The 24,861-nt window shown below is 46.7% G+C and overlaps 2 protein-coding genes across 6 annotated transcripts in view; one reads left to right on the plus strand and one right to left on the minus strand.

Annotated features, from left to right (window-relative positions):
- Nucleotides 1–24,861, minus strand: part of RAB4A (RAB4A, member RAS oncogene family) — a 96,004-nt gene that overhangs the window by 10,672 nt on the left and 60,471 nt on the right. The window lies entirely within an intron of this gene.
- On the plus strand, nucleotides 1,094–18,932 carry CCSAP (centriole, cilia and spindle associated protein). 4 transcript variants are annotated; one of them, XM_067711160.1, is made up of 4 exons: nucleotides 1,094–1,349; nucleotides 1,842–2,273; nucleotides 13,165–13,433; nucleotides 13,871–14,788. In XM_067711160.1, the coding sequence occupies exons 2-4, from the start codon at nucleotides 1,892–1,894 to the stop codon at nucleotides 14,054–14,056; spliced, it is 837 nt and encodes a 278-aa protein (XP_067567261.1). In that variant the 5' UTR covers nucleotides 1,094–1,349; nucleotides 1,842–1,891; the 3' UTR covers nucleotides 14,057–14,788. The 4 variants fall into 4 exon arrangements, 3 of the variants coding, with proteins under 3 accessions (XP_067567261.1, XP_067567260.1, XP_067567262.1); XR_010936067.1 differs by lacking the exons at nucleotides 1,094–1,349; nucleotides 13,871–14,788 and adding exons at nucleotides 14,797–14,882; nucleotides 15,003–15,142 and having other exon boundaries at nucleotides 1,698–2,273; XM_067711159.1 differs by lacking the exon at nucleotides 1,094–1,349 and having other exon boundaries at nucleotides 1,698–2,273.

Here is a 24,861-nt window from a genome sequence, read left to right on the forward strand (position 1 = left end):
CCAGCCCAACTCTCCCTTCAGCTGAACACAACTGTTTAAGTGAGTCTAAAGCAGCAGATGAACTACCCAGCTAACTCATAGAATCGTGAGAAATAATACACGGTAGTTGTTTTAAACCACAACAGGTGGTTAATTATGCAACCAAAGCTAACCGAAACAGATTGTGTTCTGACGGCACATCGTCATTTCCCCCACGTTATTAATATATTTATTAAGGTTCTTTTGTTTGCAACCATGGGAAACCAGTTTAAATAAAAGGGGGTTACATTAGAAGGTTCCTGGGGTATTTCAAGCTACAGAAGGTAAAGTTGGGGAGGGGAGAAGGCAGGGCCACCATGGGGGTGTCAACAGTAGGAGGAAACAAGTGTCTCTCCAGAAAACTGCCATTAACAATTAATGTTAATGACTTCTGGACAACTAACTTCAAGTTCTCAGAACAGGCTTGGGCCCAGCGTCTACCTCTGGAACTTGGCTACGATGGGGGGCGGGGCAGGATGCAGAGACAGGAGACAGAAGGGAAAACAGCCGTGAGTCGGTGGAAATCCAGGAGGGAAGCCGGAACCGGGTAACTCATCGTGGCCCGGGCCTTTTTTTCAATTGCTAATGTTTTGATTTCCCCAAACTTCTTTTCTTTCAGATCTTTTTTGTTACTAATGTATCCAGGCTCCTTTTAATAAAGGGGAAGAATCTGCATGGGGCCACATTGGAAACTGTTAACAACCAGAGCAACGTTGTATACATAGCACAACGCAACTGAGTCAGCCAAGGTTTTCTGTGCAAACGAGTCTCTGAGAGGGTGGCTTGGCAGTTTGAGTCAATAGCTTCAAACACGTTCGGGGTGTAGACGAGAAAGGAGTTGTACCAAAGCGTTGAAAAGGGGTTAAAGCCAGAGTAACAGGTGTTGTGAACAGAGATAAGGAAGCAAGAGCCAACGTGCGGACTTGGGGTTGTTTCTGGGGAGCGCGACCGGCGCAGGTGTCGGGAAGAGAACACAGAACGTCGCGGGCTGGCGGGGGCGGCCTCGTTCCCGGATGCGTCCTGCGGCGGCAAGGGACCGGGCCAGCCGAGTCGCCCGCGTCCCCGCGCGCAGCGCCGAAGCCGCCGCCCACACCGAGCGGGGCGGGGGCCGGGGCCCGGGGCCCGGGGCCCGGGAACGCGCGCGGGAGGCATCTGCTCCTGGGACTGAGGCGGCGCTTTGCCCTCCCGGCTGCTGCAGGAGCGCGGGCCGCCGCGCCGGCGGCGACATCTTGCTCAGCAGGAAAGCGCGGGGAGAGCGGGCGGCTCCGGGCTGCTGCGCCACACGCGCAGAGGACCGGCCGGCGCCGCGGGGCCGAGGGCGCACGGAGGAGGTAAGCGGGTCCGACCCTCCCGCCCGCACGCCGCGCTCGGAGGGCTCTCCTGGGACTGCGAGGCCGCCCAGCTCCCCGCGCCCACGCCTCCTTCGCCTCCCTCCTCCACCGCCCATCCGCGGGCTCCCGCGGCTTCTGGCTTCTGAGCTCCGGAGCCGCCCTCCCGGCTGACCCCCCCACACCCCCACGCCCCGCAGCCGCTGCCCCTCGGCCCCCACCCCCGCCGGGGCCGCGCGCCCAGGTCCCCTCCCCTCCCCCTCTCCCTCCCCCTCCCCCTCCCCCTCCCCGGACAGCCCGCGCGCTCCCTCCGCCCCTCGCCCCGCCCACCGCCCGTCCCGCCCCCGCCGTGCCCGCCCCCACGCCCCGCCCTCGCCCGCGCTCCCGGCCCCACGTCCCGCCCCGTGCGGGCGGGGCTCCGGGTTTAAACGTCGCGGCGGGTCGGGCGAGTGGAGGGGCGGGGCGCGCCTCTGTGTCGTGCCGCGGGTTCCGTAGGCGACAGCGCGGCGCGGAACGGCGGGCACTCGGGGCCGGCGGGAGGCACCATGTCCCCGGGGAGCGGCGTGAAGAGCGAATACATGAAGCGCTACCAGGAGCCGCGCTGGGACGAGTACGGGCCGTGCTACCGCGCGCTGCTCCACTACCGCTTGGGCCGCCGGCTGCTGGAGCAGGCGCACGCGCCCTGGCTGTGGGACGACTGGGGCCCGGCCTGCGCCTCGGACGACTCGGCGTCGTCGGCGTCCTCGGGCGCCGGGGCCCCCGCGCCCCAGTGCGCCCCGGCCTCGCCGCCGCCGCCCGTGGAGCCAGCGGCGCGCGAGGAGCCGGAGCAGCGGGCGCGCGCGGCCCCGGAGGAGGAGCGGGGCGCGGAGGCCGCGGGGGACGCGGAGGCCAGGGACGCGGAGGCCGCGGAGGACTCGGCGCTGCCAGGTACCTGGCCGGGGAGGGCCCCGCTCGCGGGACTGGATTTGCTCTTGGGTTTCCTCTGAACCGCCCAGCTGTTTGTCGCAGCGCTCAGAGCAGGCGCTTCCTTGATTTTATTTAATCTAGGTATTTTGGGTAGGCGGAGAATGCGCCTCCCTTGACAAAATAATGAAGGTGGCTGCCCCGCCTCCGCCCTCCCACCCTTTATTCCGTAATGAGGTGGCTCTGGGTTGAGCCCAATGTGAACGCCTTTGACGTGTCCCTGGCGAAGTCCCCGGATCTTCATCCGCTGGCCTTGGTGGCCTCTGCACCACTGAACTCCCATCTCTTTATTTCTGAGCGCCCGTTTTTTTATGAGAGGCGCCCAGCTTTCATCAGATTCTCGAAGGTGACCGCCAGAGGTTAGGAACCACTGAGCTAAGCGCTCTGTCTTTTGAATGGGGCCGTTGTTTTCTGTGTTAACTCCCTGACCTCGCCGCGCTGTCCCTAAGGAATATTTTGCATTTGTTTACGCAGACTGTTGCGTAACTCCCGGCTGGTGGGAGATAATCCTTGTAAGTGCCTGGCTCCCTCCGCTTCTCGCCACCCCTCCTCCGGCTGCTGCTGCTGCGAGCGCGAGGAGAGGCAGCTGGAAAATGGCTCTTGGGGGCGGTGCATCTGCAGTTGCTGCCGGGGCCCCGCGCCTTCTCTCCTGCCCGGAGGAGCGCAGAGCTGGGGGAACTCTCGGCGTGTGAGGCGGGCTGGCTGGTCACTGGTGCTAGGGGCCAAGTTGAATGGATGCCCCAGATACATCCTGGAGGAACCCCCGGTTTCTTCCTGATACTCTAACGTGGGCCAGGCACCACCCGGCGTCGCTCAGTTTTAAAGAGGCTCTGGTGAGCAAAATAACTAAAAGGTACTGAGGGCTTGTCATGCATCCAGTCACTGATCTTAGAATATGTATTTTCTCATTCAACGTTCAAAACAATTCTAAGAGATGGGACCACAGCTTTTATCTGAGTTTTATAGATGAAACTCAGGATACATGATCAGTGATTTTATTTTTGTTTGCCAAATTGCACGTGGTACTCAGTCAGACTCTCATCCTAGCTTCTCTGTGAGATGCTGAGCAGGAGAGGAAATTGAGTCCTGTTATACTGTTTTCAGCCACTCTCAGTTCGTCATCGGTGGCCGGTGGCAGAGCTGCCCCTCCATCCTCAGGTTACTTGTGAATTCCCACCCATTCCTAACCTTTGCTAGAAGTTCGCATAACAGAAGGTGGAGAGGGTAAGGGGGCACTGACCTACCAGCTCAGTTATGAGATGTACTTTATCAGACTGAATGGGCTTTTCTCTCCCCGCCTCTCCCCCTTCATTGTTTGCAGAAGAGCTGTCAGCTATTCCCATGCGTATATAAGTGCGGTTTTTAGACAGCACTGTAGTATGGATGGCGTCTGTGTTCGCAAGAGTTCGTGATTATTTTGATTTCCTTAGAGACACTAAATCCTCCCAGTGGCTAAGGTAGTTACTTTTTCTCTGCTAATATTTCTGGTTTAGGCATCCAGGAGAAGAAAGGATGTTTCTGCTTTCAGGACTCCCAATCCCAGGATCTTTTGGTTTGCTCATGCCTGTCACAGACCCTGTCTATCCCTGTGAATGGCAGGATTGAAAGTCCTTGTTTTTCAGTGGACAGTTTCTGGAATGATGAGCACGCTTTTGAGTTTCTATAAAACGTAAGCGCTTAGCCCTTGTCTTTACTGAAGCCGTGTGTGCGCACAGAATCGTGTAGCTCTATGTGGCTGAGCACCGCTCCAGCAGCTCCCCTCCCCACCTGCCTATTCCCTAGGCGGCCACTTCCCACTCCTCTGGTTTGCCTTGCTGTGTATTTCTGTTTCTCCAGGTAACATGGCTTTTATTGATACTTCTTGATCTTTTTCAGTTTTTAGCACCATCTATTGGCTTTAATTCTTTTTAGTGATCTCCTAACCCATACACATGGCCTATCCCCACCCTCTCAGCACCGTCATCATAGAGTTTGTTAGATTCACAGTTAGTGCCTGTGGAAAGGTGGCTCACAGCTGCCCTATATTGTTTTTGCCGTGATTCCCTTTTCTTTCTTTTGCAACACCACGGACACATCAGGTTCACTGTCACCCTCCCCATCTTAAGACGTCCCTCCCGGGGCCTCTGACCTACTTTCATCTGGCCTGGTTGCATCTTGGGATGGCCCTTGGCCACCGCCGCAGGGTCTCCCTGGCTTCTCTCTTGGGTAGGACCCTCTGTTGTGTGGCTCTCACATCGTCTTCTTTCTTGGTTTACCCTCTCCTGACAAAGATTACCTTCTAGTACCTTCCTGAGAAAGGGTGTGTGAGAGGTTTAACTTTCTGAGACCTTGCATGTCAAAAGATTCTACCCTCACTATTCAGTAGTTTGTGGCTGGGCATGAAAGTCTAGGTTAGAAGTAATTGTCTCTAAAAAATCTGGAGGTGTTGCTGTCCAGTGTTGGAACTTCTGATGTTGCCATTACACTTCCGTGCCGTTCTTTGTTGATAACACGTTCCCTGCCTCGGGAAGCTTTTCAGGTCTTCTCTTTGTCCTCTGTGTTCTGAAAAGTTTCCCCGATCCAGGCCTGTTTTCCTCCAATGTGCTTTCATGGGTCCTTGCAGTCAAACTCATGTTTTGTAATTCTGGGAAGTTTTCTTGAATTGTTTTCTCATTTCTATTTATTTTATTTTTTTTCTGTTCCTTTCTTTTTGGACTCCTTAGTTGGATGTCAGACTTCACAAATGTATCCTATAATTTTCTACCCCGGCCCCCATTCCATCTGTCTTTTTCTTCTGTTTTTCTGGGCAGGATTCTCAACCTCATCCTCCAACTCTTCGATTACATTTTTCATTTGTGGGATCCTATTTATTTTTTAATATAAGAGCTGTTGAATTGTTTTCTAGGTTTTCCTCCCTCCCTTCCTTCCCTCCCTCTCTTTATTCCTCTTTAAAAAAACAGTATTTTGTTCTTGATTCGTGCACATAGTATCCTCTCTTACCTTGCTGAGAACATCACTAGGAGTTTTTTGTCCACTTTCTTCTTGCGTGTTTCTTCAGCACAGTCTGTTTCCCCTCCGTCTCCCTGCATTTGTTTCTTTTGCTTGTAATCCTGCATTTCCTGTTAGAAGCTTTTCTCAAATGTCTAATGATCCTTGACTTCTCGTTCTTATTTAAGAAATGGGTATAAGAAACTGTCGGGAAGTTCCCTGTGTGTAGGGGGTGTGGGTGGAGGTGCTCGTTCACTGCGAAGTCCCTTCTCTCCGTAGCAGCATGCTTCAAAGAGGGTCTAGAATGTCTCCAATTCCTTTCTTCATATTCACATTTCTTTTTAAATTAAATTTTATTTTTTAACCAGTTATACGTATGCATATTTTTTTTAAAATAGGCTTAAAATGAAAAAATAATCCTGACCCATCCACCAGCCATGCTCCTCGCTCCCTAGGGGCCTCCTTCCAACTCTCTACCTTGCGTTTCAGCATTGTGGGCAACACTCTTTTCATTCAGACTAATGTTGGCTTTTTTAGTTTAAACATTATATACTGACTTCCCGTCAGTATATTTATGATGATTTAGCTCGAGATCTTAGCTTGGCCATCCCCACCCCTAGATACATACCAGCACCTACTTTGTCCCACAGTATTAACTATGTGACTGTTTCATTAAAGCACTATTCTGTGTTTGGATGATCACGGCTATGTAAATGTTATTTGCAGGTAATCCATGTAGTACATGCTGATTACATTTTCTTGGTTATTATTTATGTTTTTCCTGGAGTTAATCATAGCTTTACTTTTATGTTTGTTTGTTTTTGGTACTCCCGTCACTCATTCAGCCTGAAAGAGTCTGGTAGTACTGTAAAACTTGTCATATGCCAAGCACATTAGGTGTTCTGTTCGTTTCATTATTTTCCTTGGAGACATTTTTGTGGAACCCTTGGTTCTCCTGTTTTAATTTAGACTTTATGCTGTCGAGACCTGACATAGCTGTCAAACTGAGGCTTCTCTTCACTGATTGCCTGAGGATTCCTTTTGCTCAACTCCTTTATGCGGCCCCATCTCACAAGTCTCAAGTCTCCCTTCCTTTTGGTGGAGAAATGTTGAAGGGGAGTAAGCATTTTGTCACCTTGCAGTCTGAAAATGCCTTTATCCAAGGGCTGGACTGCCATTTTGGCAAGATAGAGACTTCCTAGGTTAGAAATTTCAGTATTTGAAGGCATTATTATGTTGAGCCCTAGGTTTAGGTCTTACTGTTGAGAAGTACCATGTTATTCTGATGCTTATTTTGTATACGTGACCTCTTTTCTTTCTTTCTTTTTCTTTTCTTTCCTTCTTTTTTCTTTGGGGAGGGAAGTTTTGGGACATTCTCTTCACCCTAGGTGCTCTAAAATTCTATGTGTCTGTCATTTTTCATTCATTGGGCTGACAACTTGGTGGGCCTTTTTAATCTGGAAACATTTCTTTTAGTTCCGTGATGTTTTCTAGTACTGTTTAAAATAATTTTCTCCACTCTATTCAGTTTTTCTTTCTATAATTATTTTTAGTTGGATGGTGTACTTCCTGGATCAAACTGCTAACATTTTTATTTAAAAATTTTTTGATATTGGAATTTTTGGTTGTTTTCCAGAACTCTTTAATTTTATCTTCCACATTTTGTATAGAAATGTTAAATTCTACCATTCTAGTTTTTAATTTCAAAGAGATTACTTTTACTTTTTTGTCCCAAGTGTTCTTTAAAAAATTTTTTTTAAATAGTATCCTATTCTCTCTGGATTTCTTTTAACACCCCCCTCCCCCGCCCCAAAGCCATAAATATCCTTTGAGCGCTCTCTTATATTCCCAGCCTAGTCTTTTCCTCTATATTTTGGTCTCTTTCTTATTAAAGGATGTACTTGAATGCTTGCTCTTAGCCTGTCTGTCCATATTTAAGAGTGAGGCTTGAAGGGCTTTTCGGGAGCTGTGTTCCTGGGGGAGCTTGTGACCGTAATTGCAGGAGGACCCTGCTGTTTCTCTGGGGGCTGCCAAGGTCAGTACCTGCCCGTTTCTCTAGTGTCAGCTTCTCAGTGCTCATCCAGCCTTCTGCCTGGGCGGGCACAAGCCTGGCTCTCAGCATCCGGCAGCAGAGTTGGGGGAAGGGAGGAGGGATCCCGTTCTTTACCACGTCATCCTGTTCTCAGGAAGGTGCCCCCTTACTTCCGCTGTGCCTGGTGCCCTCCAGCCGTCCCTCTCCAGGCTGTAAGGCACTTGCATTCTGGGGCGGGGGCAGGGCGGTCGCCTGGCCAGAGGAGCAGAGGAAGGACTGTTGAAGAAGTATGCATTGCCGCACAACAGGATTACCCTGGAAACTAGTGCTTCAGAATCCAGTTCTCACTCTGTTATTGCTCATGGTTTCTGTGGGTTGGAATTTGGCCCCAGGCACAGGACGTGCCTTGTCTCTGCTGCGTCGGACTGCGGCCGTCTGCTAGGATGCTTGCAGGTGACATCTTCAGGTGCCTGGCCCTCCTCGTCACATGCAGGCTGGCCTCCAAGGGCGAGCGTTCCTGAGAGAGAGCTGGGCACCTGCTGTATTGCCCTTTACGACTTATTGCCGGGAGCCACGTGGCACCTCTTTCACCCCATTCTCTGCTCATAAAAGTCTGCCCAGGTTCAAGGGGAAGCAGCATGGACCCTGGTTCTCAGCAGAGGCACATTCATATTACACTGTCAGAGGAACCCCTGGGGCACTGATTGATGCCGGACCTTTGGGAAGGCAGTCTGCCGCACTAGCCTTCTGGGGAGTCTGGTGCCTCGGTGCCAATTCCTGCGGGGCTCCGCTGTGTCCTGGGCTCTTCTCCTGCAGGGAGTCAGTAGCATCCTGCTCTTCCTGTGAGTCACTTCTATCTCTTCGTCACTTTCCATCTTCCAAAATTTGTCTGACGTCATCGCCTCCTTACTCTTTGCCCTGCGGGTTTATACCTTTTTTCCTTCACTTTAGTGGGGTTTTGGGAGGAAGGGACTATATGCATGTGTCGCCAGTGCACATTTAGCCTGCTGACCCCATTTGCTCTATTTTTACTTATTTTTCACTTTCTTTATCAGTCTTAGAGGTTTGTGAATTCTGTTAATTTTTTTCCTAAACTAACCCTTGGCTATGTTGGTTTTCTTTATTATATGTTTATTAATTCATGATCTTTTTTCCTTACTCTAATTTTTTAATGCTTACTTTTTTTTTAGTTTTTTATTTTTTAATTTATTTGTTTTGGCTGCATTGGGTCTTTGTTGCTGTACGCGGGCTTTCTCTAGTGGCGAGCAGGGGCTACTCTTCGCTGTGGTGTGTGGGCTTCTCATTGTGGTGGTTTCTCTTGTGGTGGGGCACGGGCTCTAGGCTCACGGGCTCAGCAGTTGTGGCTCGCGGGCTCTAGAGCGCAGGCTCAGTAGTTGTGGCGCATGGGCTCAGTTGCTCCACAGCATGTGGGATCTTCCCAGCCAGGACTCAAACCCATGTGCCCTGCGTTGGCAGGCAGATTCTTCACCGCTGCGCCAACCAGGGAAGCCCCTCATGCTTATTTTTATAACATTTTAAGATGGATGCTTATCATTGACTTTTTTCCCCTGCTCCCCCCTTTTTTTGATATATTGATTTAAGGCTATACATTGCATTCTGATTACTGCTTTAGCTGTATCATGCTTAATGAGGAAACTGTAGAAACATTTCTAATAGGAACAGGATGAAGAAAGAAATGCCCTCTATCACCATTTTTTTAATGGTTTTTTTTTTTAATTTTTAAAAATTGTGGTAGGGGCTTCCCTGGTGGCGCAGTGGTTGAGAGTCTGCCTGCCGATGCAGGGGATGCGGGTTCGTGCCCCGGTCCGGGAAGATCCCACGTGCCGCGGAGCGGCTGGGCCCGTGAGCCATGGCCGCTGAGCCTGTGCGTCCAGAGCATGTGCTCCGCAACGGGACAGGCCACAACAGTGAGAGGCCCGCATACTGCAAAAAAAAAAAAAAAAAAAAATTGAGGTAAAATACACACAACGCAGATTACCGTTTTAACCATTTTTAAGTGTATAGCTCAGTGGCATTGACTACATTCACATTTTTGTGCAATTGTATGATTTGTTTTTGACCCATACATTATTTAGAAATGTTTTTAGGGGGAGGGATAAATTAGGAGCATGGAGTTAACAGATACAAACTACTATATATAAAACAGATAAGTGACAAGGATTTCCTGTATAGCACAGGGAACTATATTCAATACCTTGTAATAACCTGTAATGGAATACAGTCTGGAAAAAAATATGTGTGTGTGTGTGTGTATGTATATATATATATATATATATATATATACACACACACATATATGAATTACTTTGCTGTACACCTGAAACTAACACAATATTGTAAATCAACTATACTTCAATTAAAAAAACTTTTTTTAATTTCAAAACTGGAGATTTAAAAAAGTAATTTATTTTTGTTGTTGTATCTAGCTTAATTACATGATAGTCAGAGGATACATTCTATATGATTTCAATTTTGTAAATGTATTAAGATTTGCTTTATGACCTTGCTTGGATAAGTAGATTTCTGTAAATGTTCCACATGTGCTTGACAAAATTGTATATTCTGCAGTTGTTGGGTGCAGTGTTCTGTATATACCCATTGGGTCAAATATGTTAATTCTGTTGTTCAAATAGTTTAAAAAGCCAATCTGTTCAATCAGACTTTCTGTGATGAGGGGCGGGTTCTCTGTCTGCAGCATCCAGCGTGGCAGCCACGAGCCACACGTGGGAATCGAGCACTTGAACTCTGATTGGTGTAACTGAGGAGCTGAGTATTTATTTTTACTTAATTTTAATTAATTTAAGCATATTTAATAGCCACATGTGGTTAATGGCTTTTGTATTGCACAGCATGGTCCTAAATCAAGACTGAGTGTATTTTTCAGTTACTGAGAAAAGGGGGTATTAGAATTTTTCACAGTAACTGGTGGTGACACCGTTTTGTCTGTCTGGAAATGTCTTTATTTAAAACTTTGAATAGGATTTTGAAACATACATGTGTATACACTTATCTTGTACCAGGCAGTATTTCAAGAGTTTTTTTTTTTTTTTTTGCGGTACGCAGGCCTCTCACTGTTGTGGCCTCTCCCGTTGCGGAGCACAGGCTCCGGACGCGCAGGCTTAGAGGCCATGGCGCACGGGCCCAGCCGCTCCGCGGCATGTGGGGTCTTCCCGGACCGGGGCACGAACCCGCGTCCCCTGCATCGGCAGGCGGACTCTCAACCACTGCGCCACCAGGGAAGCCCCATCCTTTTCTGAGAGTCCTTCTCCGGCTTCTCTCCTGGAAGCTTTTCGACTTTGCTGGCTGTTCTCTCCCTGGCTCCCTGGCTGCTCCGTCTGCCAGCTCAGCCCCGGGGCCGCCCTCCGCCCCCTTTCCCCTCATTCCCACCGCCTACATCGCGTCCCCGCTGGGGGACCTGCGCTCCGTCTGAGCCTCGGCCCCCATCCGCCTGCTCAGGACCCCCTCCGATTCCACGTTCTCTTCTCGGCCCCGGATTAAGGGTCCAGCTGCTGCCTTCTTGGTGGCTCCAGGGGCATCTCACACCCGAGGCGTCAAGCACCCTTTCCCCATCCTTTGGCGGCCTTCTGCTGGAGGACGGCATGACCAGCCAGCCGCTCCCAGCCCCTGAGGACGCAGACTCCTCTTTGCCTGCCAGCATCCTCGCGGTGTCCGTCGCCCGCTCCCCTGTCCATCTCGCCCTGTGCCGCTGGGCTCTCTGCACTGTGGTCTGATCGGTGTGCAGTTCACAGGTGCCCGGTGACTCTGAGCACCGGCCAGGTGTGGTGGGCGCCATTCTGGTCTTTCCCACCACTCCGCCCCTGCCATCACTGTGGGTTACCCTCCCCTCCCCGGACTCTGCTATCTTTTCCTAGCTGTCCTTTCTGTCCCCACCACTCTGATCTAACCTGTCCTTCACGTTCGTTGCTAGAGACCTCATTCCCGAAATGAAAATAGGACCACATCATTTTTCAGCCTAAAATCCTTCAGTGATTCTTCTTCATTTTCAGGAAAAAATAAAACTTCTGAGTTTGGCACAGAAAGTCTTTTCTCCCCGCTGCTACCCGCCAGCCCCTCCCCGTGCGTTCATCTCTAGGCTCTCTGTGTGCCTGTCATCTTGAACTATGTATATTCTTTCTTCTGTCCAGGCCGTTGAACAGGCCAGTCCCTCTTTCTGGAATTCACTTTCCTAACCTCTTCGTGGCTGGCTTTACCTTGTCCTTTGAACCAAATCATTATTGTCTTCTCTGGGCAGGCTCCCCACGTGGGTTAGAGGAAGAGAAGGAAGGGAAATGAATCGATGAAGATGATTTAGGTTGTTCCCATCTCTCTCAGTGTTGTGACTACACGAGCCTCGGTCCCCCTTCTACTCTCTGTTGTCTTGGTCCTGATGGGCTCTTTCCTCTTTTCCTACATCCAGGGAAGAGAAGCGGACAAGGTGTGGACACATCACTCAGAGGAGTGTGTGTGAGTGATGGGTGGATCTGGGTTCTCATGATACAGTGGAGGGCTGGCATCTCACCTCATCCCCAGGCAGCACAGGGCTGGGTTTATGGATGTGGCGCACGGGGGTGTGAAGCACTGAGCCCCAGGGTCGGACGCAGGCTGTCTGCTCCCTAAAATGCTTAATAATAAATGAAACAATTTGGTAGATCAGGGTCATTGCAGAAGACAGAAATGACGGTGATCTGTCAGGGTTCACACGTGTGCATTTTGTGTGAGGACCTCTACTTCCACGGGGACGTGGATGTCTGCAGGGAAGGATCTACTAAAGGGGTGAGGGACCCGGGTGTGTCCTAAAAGTGATGGGGTTTGGGAATAACAAGCTGGAAAATCATCACCTAGAGCCAAATTCTGGAGCCTCGGAAACGAGGGGTTTCCCACAGATGTGAGCAAGGGGGTCTGTGAAGTGGAGCCTGGATGCACAAGGAGCTCTTATTCGCACATAAGTTTAGTCTGAGATGAAACGCAGGTTCACTAGGGGTTTACACAAAGAATACAACCTTTACAAGCTCATAAAGTGCTTATAAAAATAATGAATGGAAAGTCACTAAGCGTAAAAGGGAAATAGTTACGTTTTGGACTGTGTTCTTAGTATCTGAGTTCACCTCAGGCGGGCAGTCTATTCCCCACTGGAGTTTCCCCAGCCCCGCTGAGAGCCCCTGTGTAGACCAGGGGCCCTGGTTCACGTCAAGAACAAGAGCCCCCTTCCCAGATGCTCACACTGGGGGCGCCCAGCTGTGTGTGTGTGTGTGTGTGCGCGCGCGCGCGTGTGTGTGTGTGTGTGTGTGTGTGTGTGTAGCTATGGAAACCCTCCCTATTGTGATGGAGGGCTTTTGAAACTAAGGAGCGTTTTCCATAATCATGGAGCTTCACAAAGAAATGCAGTCCTGGAGCTCCAGTTGAGTAATTTGAAGACGAACCTTTTGCAGCTGTTGAATGATTGTCACAGGTCCAGATCTGACCCTGAAGCAAGACGATAAGATGATTGGACTTATCCTGGGGAAAGCCATTAGGCCGAGTTGCTTTCTAGCTTTTAGTATTTAATTAAGATGCTTAATCTCAGAATGCGAGTGATAGTTGTTCCTTTTGAATAGGCTTGGTTCAATCTTGGTGTATTTACTGTTGATGTTAAAATGGGATAGACTGAAAATTATTATACTAACGTGTTTCTGTCCTTCCGTTTTAAGTGAAACTTGTGAATTGAGCTATAAGTCAAAAAGTTACTGACTTTATTAAGCATTATGAATTTTTCATCCCAAATATTTAAATCATATGTAATTATATGTAAACCGGAATTTAAAGCATTCATCTTGTTCTATCTCCTTTTCCAAAAAGCACTGCCAGTGAAAGACATAAAAGAAAAACCTGAACGACAGATCAGGACCAGAGAGCCTGACAAATTACCCAGCAGTACCGAACCTCAGCCACCACCAAGTGCCTTACCTGCCAGAGGAAGCAGGAGAGCGGTCAAGAGTCCTCAAAGGTCATCAACTAAAATAAAAGAACCTAAGCACCCGTTCGCCCTTTATGGGTGGGGAGAAAAGCAGATGGATACAGGGAGCCAGAAAACTCACAACGTCTGTGCTTCTGCCCCCGTGCATGAGGTGGGTGCCAGCGGGCTTCTCTGCTTTCCCCCTGCAGGATGGGGGATGGCCTCGCTTCTGTCATTGGCTGTCATACCCTGTGGTCACTGTGATGCTTTGGGACATGGTAGGTCTTAGGTGGCCCAAGGAAAGCCTAGAACTGGGCATCTGATTTGCACACAGGACGCAGGATGTTAGCTGCCTGGAGGTCAGGGGGTTTTGCTGGTAACCTGGAAGGGTTTACCGACACCGAGCCAGGCGGAGAAGTGCCAGGACTTGGGGCTCTCAAGTTCTTGGGGGACCAGGAGGGGCAGCCGAGGGGCATGGGCCCTGCTCCATCAGCCTTGATAACTGGTACCCATCCCCTTGACCCCTTTGTTACTGTCTGTCTGTTAGATCACATCTCCTGCATTCTCGACATCTCTCTAGACTCTCGTTTTCTCTTTGGATTAAATTAGAGTGGTTGCGTTTCCCCTGCTCATCCATCCCCCGGAGGTCTGGTTCTCCTCGGACTCAGCCCTGGAGTGTCCCTGTGCGAAGGCCTGAGGACACGGCAGACGAGGGGGCCTCACGCGTGGAGCCACAAAGCAATGACTGTGTTAGCACTAACACCGTCACTCCAGCCCAAAGCAAAGAGGGAATGAAAAGAAGCAGAAAGCTCAGGCTGTTTGAATTCTGGTTAAATACCAGGATCCAGTGTTCACCGAACAGACTTCTGAGCCCTAGCAGGTGGTGCTGTTTAGAGTGATATTTGAGACAACAGAGCTGTCCTCTGGCAACTCGGTGGGATTAAGTTGAACAGGGTTCATTAAACGTCTTAGCTGGTAAAATCCTTTGAGATTTGTTCGTATTTTGCTGTAAGACATTATTTATTTTGTAAGTACTTATTTTTTAATTTATTATTTGGCTGCATTGGGTCTTTGCTGCTGCGTGCGGGCCTTCTCCAGTTGGGGCGAGTGGGGGCTACTCTTTGTTGCAGTGTGCGGGCTTCTCATTGCAGTGGCTTCTCTTGTCGTGGAGCACGGGCTCTAGGCACGCGGGCGTCAGTAGTTGCGGTGCATGGGCTCAGTAGCTGTGGCTCACAGGCTCTAGAGCGCAGGCTCAGTAGTTGTGGTTCATGGGCTTCGTTGCTCCGCGGCATGTGGGATCTTCCCAGACCAGGGCTCGAACCCGTGTCCCCTGCATTGGCAGGTGGATTCTTAACCACTGCGCCACCAGGGAAGTCCCTGTAAAACATTTAAATTCCTTCAATGGAATACTGATCCATGCTTAATGCTAAGGAGTTCCAGTAATATTCCAGAGCCAGTTTCTCGAGGCACCTGCAGATTAGTTGCTTACCATTTATATCTGAAATTTAGTCCAGTGGTCATTTTCTGTTGCCTAGTTTCTTTATTGCTGACGATGGGTAAGACAGAATCCAGGGCAGTGGCTCTTCTGGAGAAGCCTTTATACACAGAACTCTTGAACATGGTGAGTCTGGCTTGCCTCTGCCCTGCTCCAGGTGACGTGGGGGAAGCTTCATTGTAAATGTTCTGGAAAATTAGCGCCAGAGCCACCTGAGTGAGTGTCCGTTTATTCTGACTCCCTTAGATTCATGAATCGGCGTTGCGAGCCAAGAGCAGAAGGCAGGTGGAGAAGAGGCGGCTGGCGGCTCAGAGGCAGCGGGCTCACTCCGCCGACGTGGACAAAAACAGGCGGGTCAAGCCTGCCTCGTCGGAGAACCCGTGGATGACGGAGTACATGAGATGCTACTCCGCCAGAGCTTGAGGGGAGGGACAGTTGCTCAGACAACCTCTTTTAAAAAGTGTAAATGAAAGAAAGGAAAAAACAAAACAAAAACCGTCAAAAGAAACTGGACACAGGTTTAAGAAACCAACTGATTATGCAAGATTTTTCTTAGGGAATTTCCAAAGGATTGTCTCTTTTGATGAATCCTGGTCACCTACCTCAGCAGTAGGGTGACAGTTGAAAGCCATAGACATTTGGTTATTTATGAGAATTCCCTAAATCTTTGATACTCTTATAAGGGTTTTGTTTTAAAGCATCTTAATCTTTTAAGATACTGACACCAAATGCCTTTAAATGGCTTACAGATTCTTAACTTCAGTATCTTCCCTCAGTTTAGGTGGAGCCTGTGTTGCTCCTGTTGTGAACGACTTCTAAGATTCCGTAGCTGGTAAGATCACGCCAGCTTGCGGCAGAAGACTCATTTTCCTTCTGTGTAGATTTCTTTGTGAAAGAATATCACGTTAAAAGTGAGTTTCAACGCTAGTACTGATTCCACGTATAGTGAAAGTAGAGCTTTGGTAGTTCCTAACAGTTCACTTTCTTTTGCATTTCAGTTCAGCACCACTTCACGTGGACCATGATATTTAAGAATTATTGGGCTGGGTGAGGGTCATCTTTTCTCTTTAAACTGTCATCTAGGCACTTATTAATAGTTTAATAGTTCAAGTGCATTCCAGTACGCAAAGTACCAGTGCAGTGTGTTTAGAAGTAGTACTGGTTTCTTTTGAGTCAAAGACTGTCCCTTTTTATTGTGAGATTTTTTAAGAACGCATAATGGGTACCGTTCACTTGCTGCAGTCTGGCCTTCTGACACACACGCACTGTGGACTTTTGCCTCCTTTCTGATAGCTTGGCAGTGACATTTAGAATGTAACTGTCCTGCTCGTTGGGGATGGGGCCAGATTTTAAGATACCCATTAGAGATGTGGACCACCCCTACTTTCTCCCCTATAGAACTCCCCAGTAGCAAAGCCTTGATGATGTACATCGTTCAGACTTTTGGTTGAAATACCTTCCTCCGAGGTTCCTAGCCGGTAGGTCTTGTGTGGGACCTCACGCGAGCAGATGCTGGCGTGTGCGTGGGCAGAGATGTGTGTAAACGAAGTGCTCCTTCTCTCTAGTACATTTGCTTTCGTGGTAGAAAGTGGTTTTGAGAAACACTGCTTTCCATCCAGGAGAGACAGGAACCTGCAGGAAGGATGAATGGTGAACTCCTCCTAGGAGAGAAGGAAGTACTTGGCCAGCTTAGCACGTCAGATGTGAATGGAAGTCTGGTGTTTGATGTGAGTTTGAGCATCTCCTTGACAGTTGTACTCTGGGTCTTTGAAGTATGATGGTCAGTTTTTAGAACACAAATGTTTATTCCATGTAGAATCTTCACACAGTGTCATCTTACACAACTGTATTAAGTTTTGCAAACTCATACTGAAGAATCATGAGCTTTTTTAAAAAAAAAAAACCTTTTAAAATATTTGCATTGTTTTTAGGTGAATACATCGTGAGCTCTCCCAGTCACTGCGATGTATATTTAGTACGAAGAAGGTCTGTGTGTTGTCCAAAGCAACCTCGCTAGTGATTCTGGTGAATCTTGCTGTTATTATAGTCCTCAAACACTGCAGGTACCTGAAGATGAAATTCCTGTGGCGTCGTGATGGTGGAAACTGTCTCTTTAAAATCACTTCCTGCATGTTCGGTTTTAACCAACGGCTCTGGCGTTCCATTCCCGTTGCAGCTGACAATCTTAGGAAGAGGCCGAGGGGAGTAGCTCGGGTCCACACTGATGGACTGTCTTAGAAACCCGACCCTTCGAGGCTCTGAGCAAGCCAGACTCTCTCCTTTAGAAAACAGACTCATATTCAATGTGCTTACTTATTACCGCAAACTCCAGATGCAGATCTGGAAGAACCTAGAGGGCAATGCTGGCCAATTTTTCCCCATTTTTAAGTAGAGGACAAATGAACAAAATTTTTAAAGTACTTTTAATGTGCATGAACAATGAATGAGTCAATATGAAGTACTTGTGAGTTCCCTTCCTATGTCCAAGTCATTAGTTGGTTAGGGTTTCTTTACTTTTCTCTCTCTTTAGGGGTAAAGATTATCTTTTAAGCCTACAAAATAGGCCTCTCCCGTTGCAGAGCACAGGCTCCGGACGCGCAGGCTCAGCGGCCATGGCTTACAGGCCCAGCCGCTCCGCGGCATGTGGGATCCTCCTGGACCGGGGCACGAACCTGTGTCCCCTGCATCGGCAGGCGGACTCTCAACCACTGTGCCACCAGGAAAGCCCCCCAAATTTTTTAAGTTGTAACAATTTGATGTCCTACTTTTTCCTTCTCATTCTAGAAACTGATGTGATCATGTTCCCATTTCTTTGGACAACTTATAAGACGTCAAGTTAGTTTAAAATGACCTATCATGTTGCAAAGTTTGAAACTGAGAATCCAGTGATATTTAAAATATAGAATAAAATAATTGCTACATAAGACTCTTTTTAAAATTTTGGTTTTAAGTTCTTAATTAAAACAATTTGTCATAAACATGTTCTCTGTGTTACTTTGATTAAAAGCAATAATAGTATATTGAGTAACACCTGAATACCTCTACTGGACCGAGGTGAGTGAGAACTAAACAGGAATCCATCCGTTTCCTTGCTTTTAAAACCTAAAAGATCGCTCTTATTTAGGAGGTGTCAAAATGCTTGTACTCCCCTACTGTCAGAAAATTTCCAAGCACATATATACATTTTTTCAAGTTTACTGAAAGTAAAATAGGGCATAGTTTATCTGAATTAACTTGTAGTAAGCACACATTTGTGGTGCTTCTGATGAAATAGCTTTGTCACTGATTCATCAAATGTAAATTGCTAGTAACCTGAAAGGTGTGTATACTGGGTCACATAAACTCAACCATCTAAACTGCACAAAAGAAAGGTGGCTTTTGAGTTCTAAGGCTGTGCTGGGCGTAAACTTTATCAGCGGAAGGTTAGTACTTGATTAAAAGTGTTCAAACGTATTATTGGCAAAGAGGGAGAGAGGCCAAGCATATGTTAGAAGTAAAAACAACTTTCCTTGTTGACTGCTTCAGTAGAAAATAGTTTAGTGGATAGTTTTACATTTCACTGGACTAGATAAAAAATGGTGCTAATATTTACACAGTCTGATTCTGTAGTTGGTTTGGGATCAAACTGTCAATGCCTGACTTATAAGGTTCTTACTGTAGTCTTGTGATCAGCTAAATAATATTTAAAAAGTGATCCTAAAAGTGTGACCTTGTATTTGAAATGGATTTTGTACAATAGGATGAATAGGGAGCTCTTCAATGTAAGGTGTGTGCTTTATACCAAATTCTGTGCAAGGAGTGACGTCTAGGTTTTGGGTCCAGATTTGCTCCCTTCCAGCCTGCTAGTGTGAGAGGGGGAAAAGCTGCTCGTCTGTTACTTATTTCCATTTTGAAAGTCAGGACACCTGAGTGAAGACAGTAGCGGCCTCTTTTTGGATTTCTTTTATAATTAGCAAAACTGTATTTAAGAACAGTCTCCCTGTGTTGTTATTGTATATTTATTTTGAGCACTGCATTCACTTTAACATTCTGAAGAACAAAGGCTGGGCACTTACCATCACAAGGCTCAGGCAGTGGGAATTTGGGGCTGTGTTTTCTAAGAACTATGTATTGCTTTTCGCTTGTATTGAATATTGCAGTTACTTGGAAAAATGTGAATAAAGTTCATTAATGTTACAGGCTGAAACTTCTGTTTTGTGGAAAATAACTCTGATTAGCACATAAATGGTTGAAGAAAGTGGGTGATCACATTGACCCCTAAATGGATTTTTCATTAGATAAATGTTTAACAAGATATGTTAGATACTTCCAGGAAAAGACACGTTCTGTGTATATACTTTGCGTTAAATGCCACATTTTCCCTCACACCTTCTTATTGTTTTGAAAATTACAAAAGCGATAGGGCATGGGTAAAGTAACTCAGAGAGAAGTTATAGAGTAAAAAGTGCAGGTTCCTTTCAGTACCACCCCCTCACCAAAATTCTGCACGCCTCCTTAGAGGAAACCAGTGTTAAGTTTGGTGTGTAAACTTCCAGACCTTTTTCCCAGGCACTTGGAGGTACATACACACTTTTTCTTTTTTTTTTGCGCAAACATGGAATAATGTTGTACACATTCTGTAACTCCCCGGCTTTCCCCCACCTGCTGCCTTGTCCACACGTCCCCCCGTGGAGCTGACCCTGATTAGCCTACCAAGCACCCTTGAGACTGGCCTGACGGGCAGACCCCTCCTCGGGTCTCAGACTGACCACAAGATGGTGTACACATGGGGCAGGTCCAAATAGCACTGCCAAAGCTTTGAAGACTGAACTGACGTTGGAACCAACACCCACAGGACTTGGGGCCTGAGCCTAAATAGGTTGATTACTTGCTAAAACAAAATAACCAGCATTCTCCACAGGACTTGGTCATGTCTCATCATGTAATATTCAGATGCGTAAGGTTCAATCCCAGGTTACTCAGCACATGAAAACCGTGAAAATGGCTCTCATGGAAAAAGAAAATCAGTAGCTGCCCTCACAGGCTTGACGGAAGCTATTATTGAAAAGTTCAAACGAGAAATCACCCTCTTGAAATAAGCATTGAAATAGAAATTATCAGTAGAGAAACAGATGATAGGAGAACTAAATGAAAATATTAGAACTGAAAAATACTCCAACTGAAATTAAAAAAACCTTACTGGATAGACTCAATAGAAGATTGAAGATGACAAAATAAAGATAATACAAATCATCCAGTCTGAACAACAGAGAGAAAAAAGGGCTGAAGAAAAAGTTTCCGGGTTGTGTTATAGGAGTCCTAGAAGGATAAGAGGAAGAGTGTAGTGCTTTAAAAACGTGCAGAAATGATGGCTAAAAACCTCCCAAGTAAGCTGAGTGAAGCTGAAACAGGATAAACCAGGAAATCCAAGCCTAGATACATTGAAAACTGTTGAAAACTAACAGACATCTTGAAAGCAGCCAGAGAAAAATGAAAGATGACCTACAAGGGAACAACAAATGCCCATGCGTTTTTTCATCAGAAACTACGGAGGCCAGGAGGAAATGACACGTTTCTTAAAGTGCTGAAAGAAAAGAACTGTCAACTCAGAATTCTGTATCCAGTGAAATATCCCTCAGGAATGAGGGAGAAATAAGGATATACTCATGTGCAGGAAAACTAAGAATTGATAGCCAGGAGACCTGCTTTAAGGGAATAGTCAAAGGATGTGCTTCAGACAGAAGAGAAGTGATACCAAAAGGTAACTGGGAACATGGGGAATAGAACAATAGTTCTAGAATTTGGTCTTTTGTTCTCGGTTCCTGAAACAGCTCCAGAGCCAGAAAGGTGAAAGGAGTGCCTTGTCATTTCATTCGTAACAAGCCCCTTCCCAACACACCTTTTGAGATGACTTCTGGCCAGCCCCTAAGAATGGGGGCTGGTTGCCTGGGAAACCAACTGGGAGGAGAGGGTTGGAACTTTCCCATCCCTGACCTCTGGGGAGGACAGAGGGGCTGGAGATTGAGTCATTCACCAATGGCCAATGACTTAATCACTCACACCTATGTGATGAAGCCTCTGTAAAGCCCAGAAGGACGGGGTTCATAGAGATTCCAGGGTGGCGAACAGATGGAGATGCGAGGAAAGTGGTACCCACAGAGCATGTAAACTGCACTCTTTCCCTGTACCGTGCCCCATGCATCTCTTCCATCTGGCTGTTCTTGAGTTATATCCTCTATGATAAAGCAGTAATCCAGTAAGTAAACTGTTTTCCTCATTTCTGTGAGCTGCTCTAGCAAATTAATTGAACCCAAGGGAGGGGGTCCTGGGACCTTCCAATTTACAGCTGGTTGGTCAGAAGCACAGGTAACAACCTGGACCTGTGATTGGCGTCTGAAGTTGGGGCGGGGGGCAGTCTTGTGGGGCTGAGCCCTTAACCCGTGGGACCTGCCACTGTCTCCAGGTAACAGCACTGAGCTGAACTGTAGGACACCCAGCTGGTGTCAAAGGACTGCTTGATATGTGGGAAGCTCCCATTCACCTGGGGTCAGAGGTGGAAGAGTGCTGTCATGGAGGAGACACAGCAGTGGATCTTTCCTGAGAACCTAACAAGAGCTTCCAAACACAAGCGTCTGAGCCCACAGTGAATGAGTGTGAGCACGTGAACGTTCCTAAAACCTGGCAGGCTCCTATGGGAAGCACGGCAGATATCATCCCTACAAAATGACAGAATGCAAGACCCACAAAGGGTTCTCTGCATGCACGGGGAAAGCCGCACTATGAAAGTAAACAGAGTGGCTATGGAGGGCAGATTAAGCTGATCTTCTGGGAAAAAGGCTAAAACTACAAAGAGGACTGTCCTGAGGCAAAATGCAATACATGAAGGAACATCTGACCCCGAAAGGAGAACTAGACAAATTTCCAATTATAGTTAGAGACATCGACATGCCTATCAGTAACAGAACTAGTAGACAAAAAGATTGGTGAAGACACAGAAGAGCTAAACAACACCATTAACCAAATCAGTGACATTTATAGAACACTCCCCAGCAAAAGCAGAACACAAAATTTTCATGTTCACATGGAACATTCATCAAGACAGTTCAGATCCTGGTTATTAAAATAACCTAAAATTTAAAATCATACAAAGTATGTTTCTGACTATAATGGAATTAAACTAGAAATCAGTAAAGATAGGAAAATCTCAAATCAGTCGGAAATTAAACAACCTGCTCATAAATAATCCACCAAAAAGATGGTCTCAAGAGGAATTAGAAGATATTTTAAATGGAAGAAAAATGCAATTACAATATATTAAAATTTGTGGGCACAGTTGAAGGAAGTAGTACTTAGAAGGAATTTATAGCATTGAGAGCTTATATTAGGAAAGCAGGCCTCAGATCAATAAGCTTCCACCTTAAGAGACAAAAGTAAGCCCACATCTTCCAGAATGAAGGAAAGAGAGCAGAAATCAATAAAATTGATAACAAAAGCAAATGAAGCCAAAAGCTGGTTCTTTGAAAAGATTAGTAAAATTGATAAGCCTCTAGCAAGCTTGACAAAAAAGAACAAGCCATACTGTTAGCAATATCAGGAATAAAACATGATTATCTGAATTTGCATTTCACTGACTTAGTGAGGGTTACCTTCTTTTTCATGTTGATCAATCATCTATTTCTTTGATGAATGGCCTATTTATGTGCTTTGCCAAGCTTAAAATTATTTTGGGAAAACTAGAAAAGCACACTGCCTTTCCCCCACCCCCACCCCCCAGTCGGTATCTGTTTAACTAGCTAGGATCTCTGTATTATCTATCTGACCCCAATCTTGTGTCAAACGTGTTGCAAATGCTTTGTCATAGCCCGTTGCTGACTGTATGCTTTCTTTTGTATAGAAAATGCTAATTTGCAGAGTCAAACCTCAAACCCTTTCTTTATGGGGTATTTTGAGTCACCTACAGAAAGATTCACCCTTTGGTCATAAAAAGATTCTTATGTTCTTCCAATGCCTTTAAAAAAAATCTTACCTTTTGCTTTTAGATCTTTAATCCAACCGGAATTAACTTTTTTGGTGAATATGAATTAGGGATCCAACCTTTTTAAAAAAAATTCAATTAAATGGGAAGAAAAAGGCCCTAACGCCATCCAGTGAAGAGCCCTTAGTGATGTAAAATGTCACATCATGCTTCTTCATAAATTGCCACAGATACAAGGGAAAGTTTCTAGACGCTGCTCTTCTGTGGGCCAACTGGTCTACACCTGGGCTCACAGCACTGTTCTAACTTAATTTTGCAGTGCATTTTAGTATTTGGTATGGCAAGTCTCCCTACCCGCCCTTGTTCTTTGCTTTCCTTGGCAATTTTCTTTTTTATATGAACTTTAGAATGAGCTTGTCGATTTCTATTTTAACATTCCATTTGGGAATTTTATTAAACTGCATTGAACTTACCAATTTTGGAGGACTGACATCTTTATAATATTGACTCTTTCTATCCCCAAATAGAGTATGTCTCCATTAAGTTGGTCTTCTTATATTTATTTCAATAAAGTTTTCATCAAAAGGTCTTTCACATTTCTTGCTGGATTTTTTTTCCCGTTTCCATCAAATTTTGTAAATGCTTCTTGCCTCTGCATAGGAAAGGGGCTGAACTGGGAGGAATGCTGTTACTTTTTCTAATGAATGAAGGAAGGAGACAGAAATGTGGGTGAAGACAGAAGTTGACGATGCTGTCATTAATCATGTATTTTGGAATTACCTCAAAAGAACCAGGGAATTGGAAATGACCCAATTGTTTATCAGCAAGGAAGTAGTTAAAGAAAACATGGCATATTCACACAATGGAACATTATTCAGCCTTCGATAAGAAGGAGAAAGCTCTCAATGTACCCAGACGTGCCAAGAGCTCCAAGATGCAGTATAGATGGAAAAAGACAGTGTGTGTAACATGTTGCCTTTGTTTGAGGAAGAGAGGAGGAATAATACCTGTGTCCACATCAAGGAACTCTGGAAGGATACACACACTAGTCAGTGGTTACTGTAGGTGTGGGGTGAGCAGTGAGTGAGGGAGAGGCAAGGAGGCCCCAGGCTGACCTTCCATACTGCTTTGATTTTTGACATGTAAAAATGTATTAGCTATTTTTAAAAATCCTAGAGAAAACAGGAAAAAAAAAAAACCAAAACCAAAACTGAATACCCACTCTGTGAAGGTATGTCTCCCCCTGAAAACTCCAAGCTGTGTGTGGTTAAGCTAGGCTGATGGCAGAACCAGCTAGGGGCCTGTAGGGCCCGCAATTGTAGCCCCTCCCTCCTGGGCCTGAACCTGGCTGGAAGGGTACTTTGAACCTCACCATATTCAAAACACGTAGATTTTTGGATAGTGAGGTGTAAATCCTGAATTTCCACCATAAAAACTAACCTTTCCTAGGAATAAAATTTGAACTTGATTACACCAACAATAGAAGCTTATCGAGTTTTTCAGAAGGACCAGGGCTTCCTTAGGTGAGCCAGGCTGCTGGCTTTTCCATGTGTTCTGATTGGGACACATAGACTCTGTTCCACTTTCCTCCACAGCAGGACTGATTTCCCAGGGATGCCCGCGGTGTGCCCTTCATAACAACAGTGCTCCTGTAGCCTGTGACTGCTGTTTATAGATTAAAGGACACCTTCTTCATGACTGCCACAGTATGTATGGCAAAGGTTAACATTTAATAATACAAAATATAAACCATAATTTTTTAAAAAATGGCTGCTTCTTACGTACAGCATGGATTTAAGTTTGGGCCTCCTGCACTATTAGTGGGAAGGTAAATTGGCACAAGTTCTCTGGAGGGCAGTTTGGCTTTACGGCTCTTAAAAAGGAGCACATCTTTGACTTGGCAATTCCACTCCTAAGCGTTTCCCCACATACCCATGTGGGCCCAGGGAGGTGACCACAGCGCAGCATCCCGGGCAGACGGGGCACATCCGCACGCTGCCCCCATCGGAGCTCCTACGGTGGTGGGGAATGAGGAAAGGGAAGTGCGGGCAGCCCTGAGCATCCGGAAGACCCAGCCAACGCTCTCTGCTCACGCCTGCACAGGTTCAGGAAGCCCGGTGGCTCACGGGCAGGGGACACCACGCCTGCTGC

This window comes from Pseudorca crassidens, chromosome 16, assembly GCF_039906515.1.
Source record: "Pseudorca crassidens isolate mPseCra1 chromosome 16, mPseCra1.hap1, whole genome shotgun sequence".
In the NCBI taxonomy this organism is placed as follows: Eukaryota; Metazoa; Chordata; class Mammalia; order Artiodactyla; family Delphinidae; genus Pseudorca; species Pseudorca crassidens.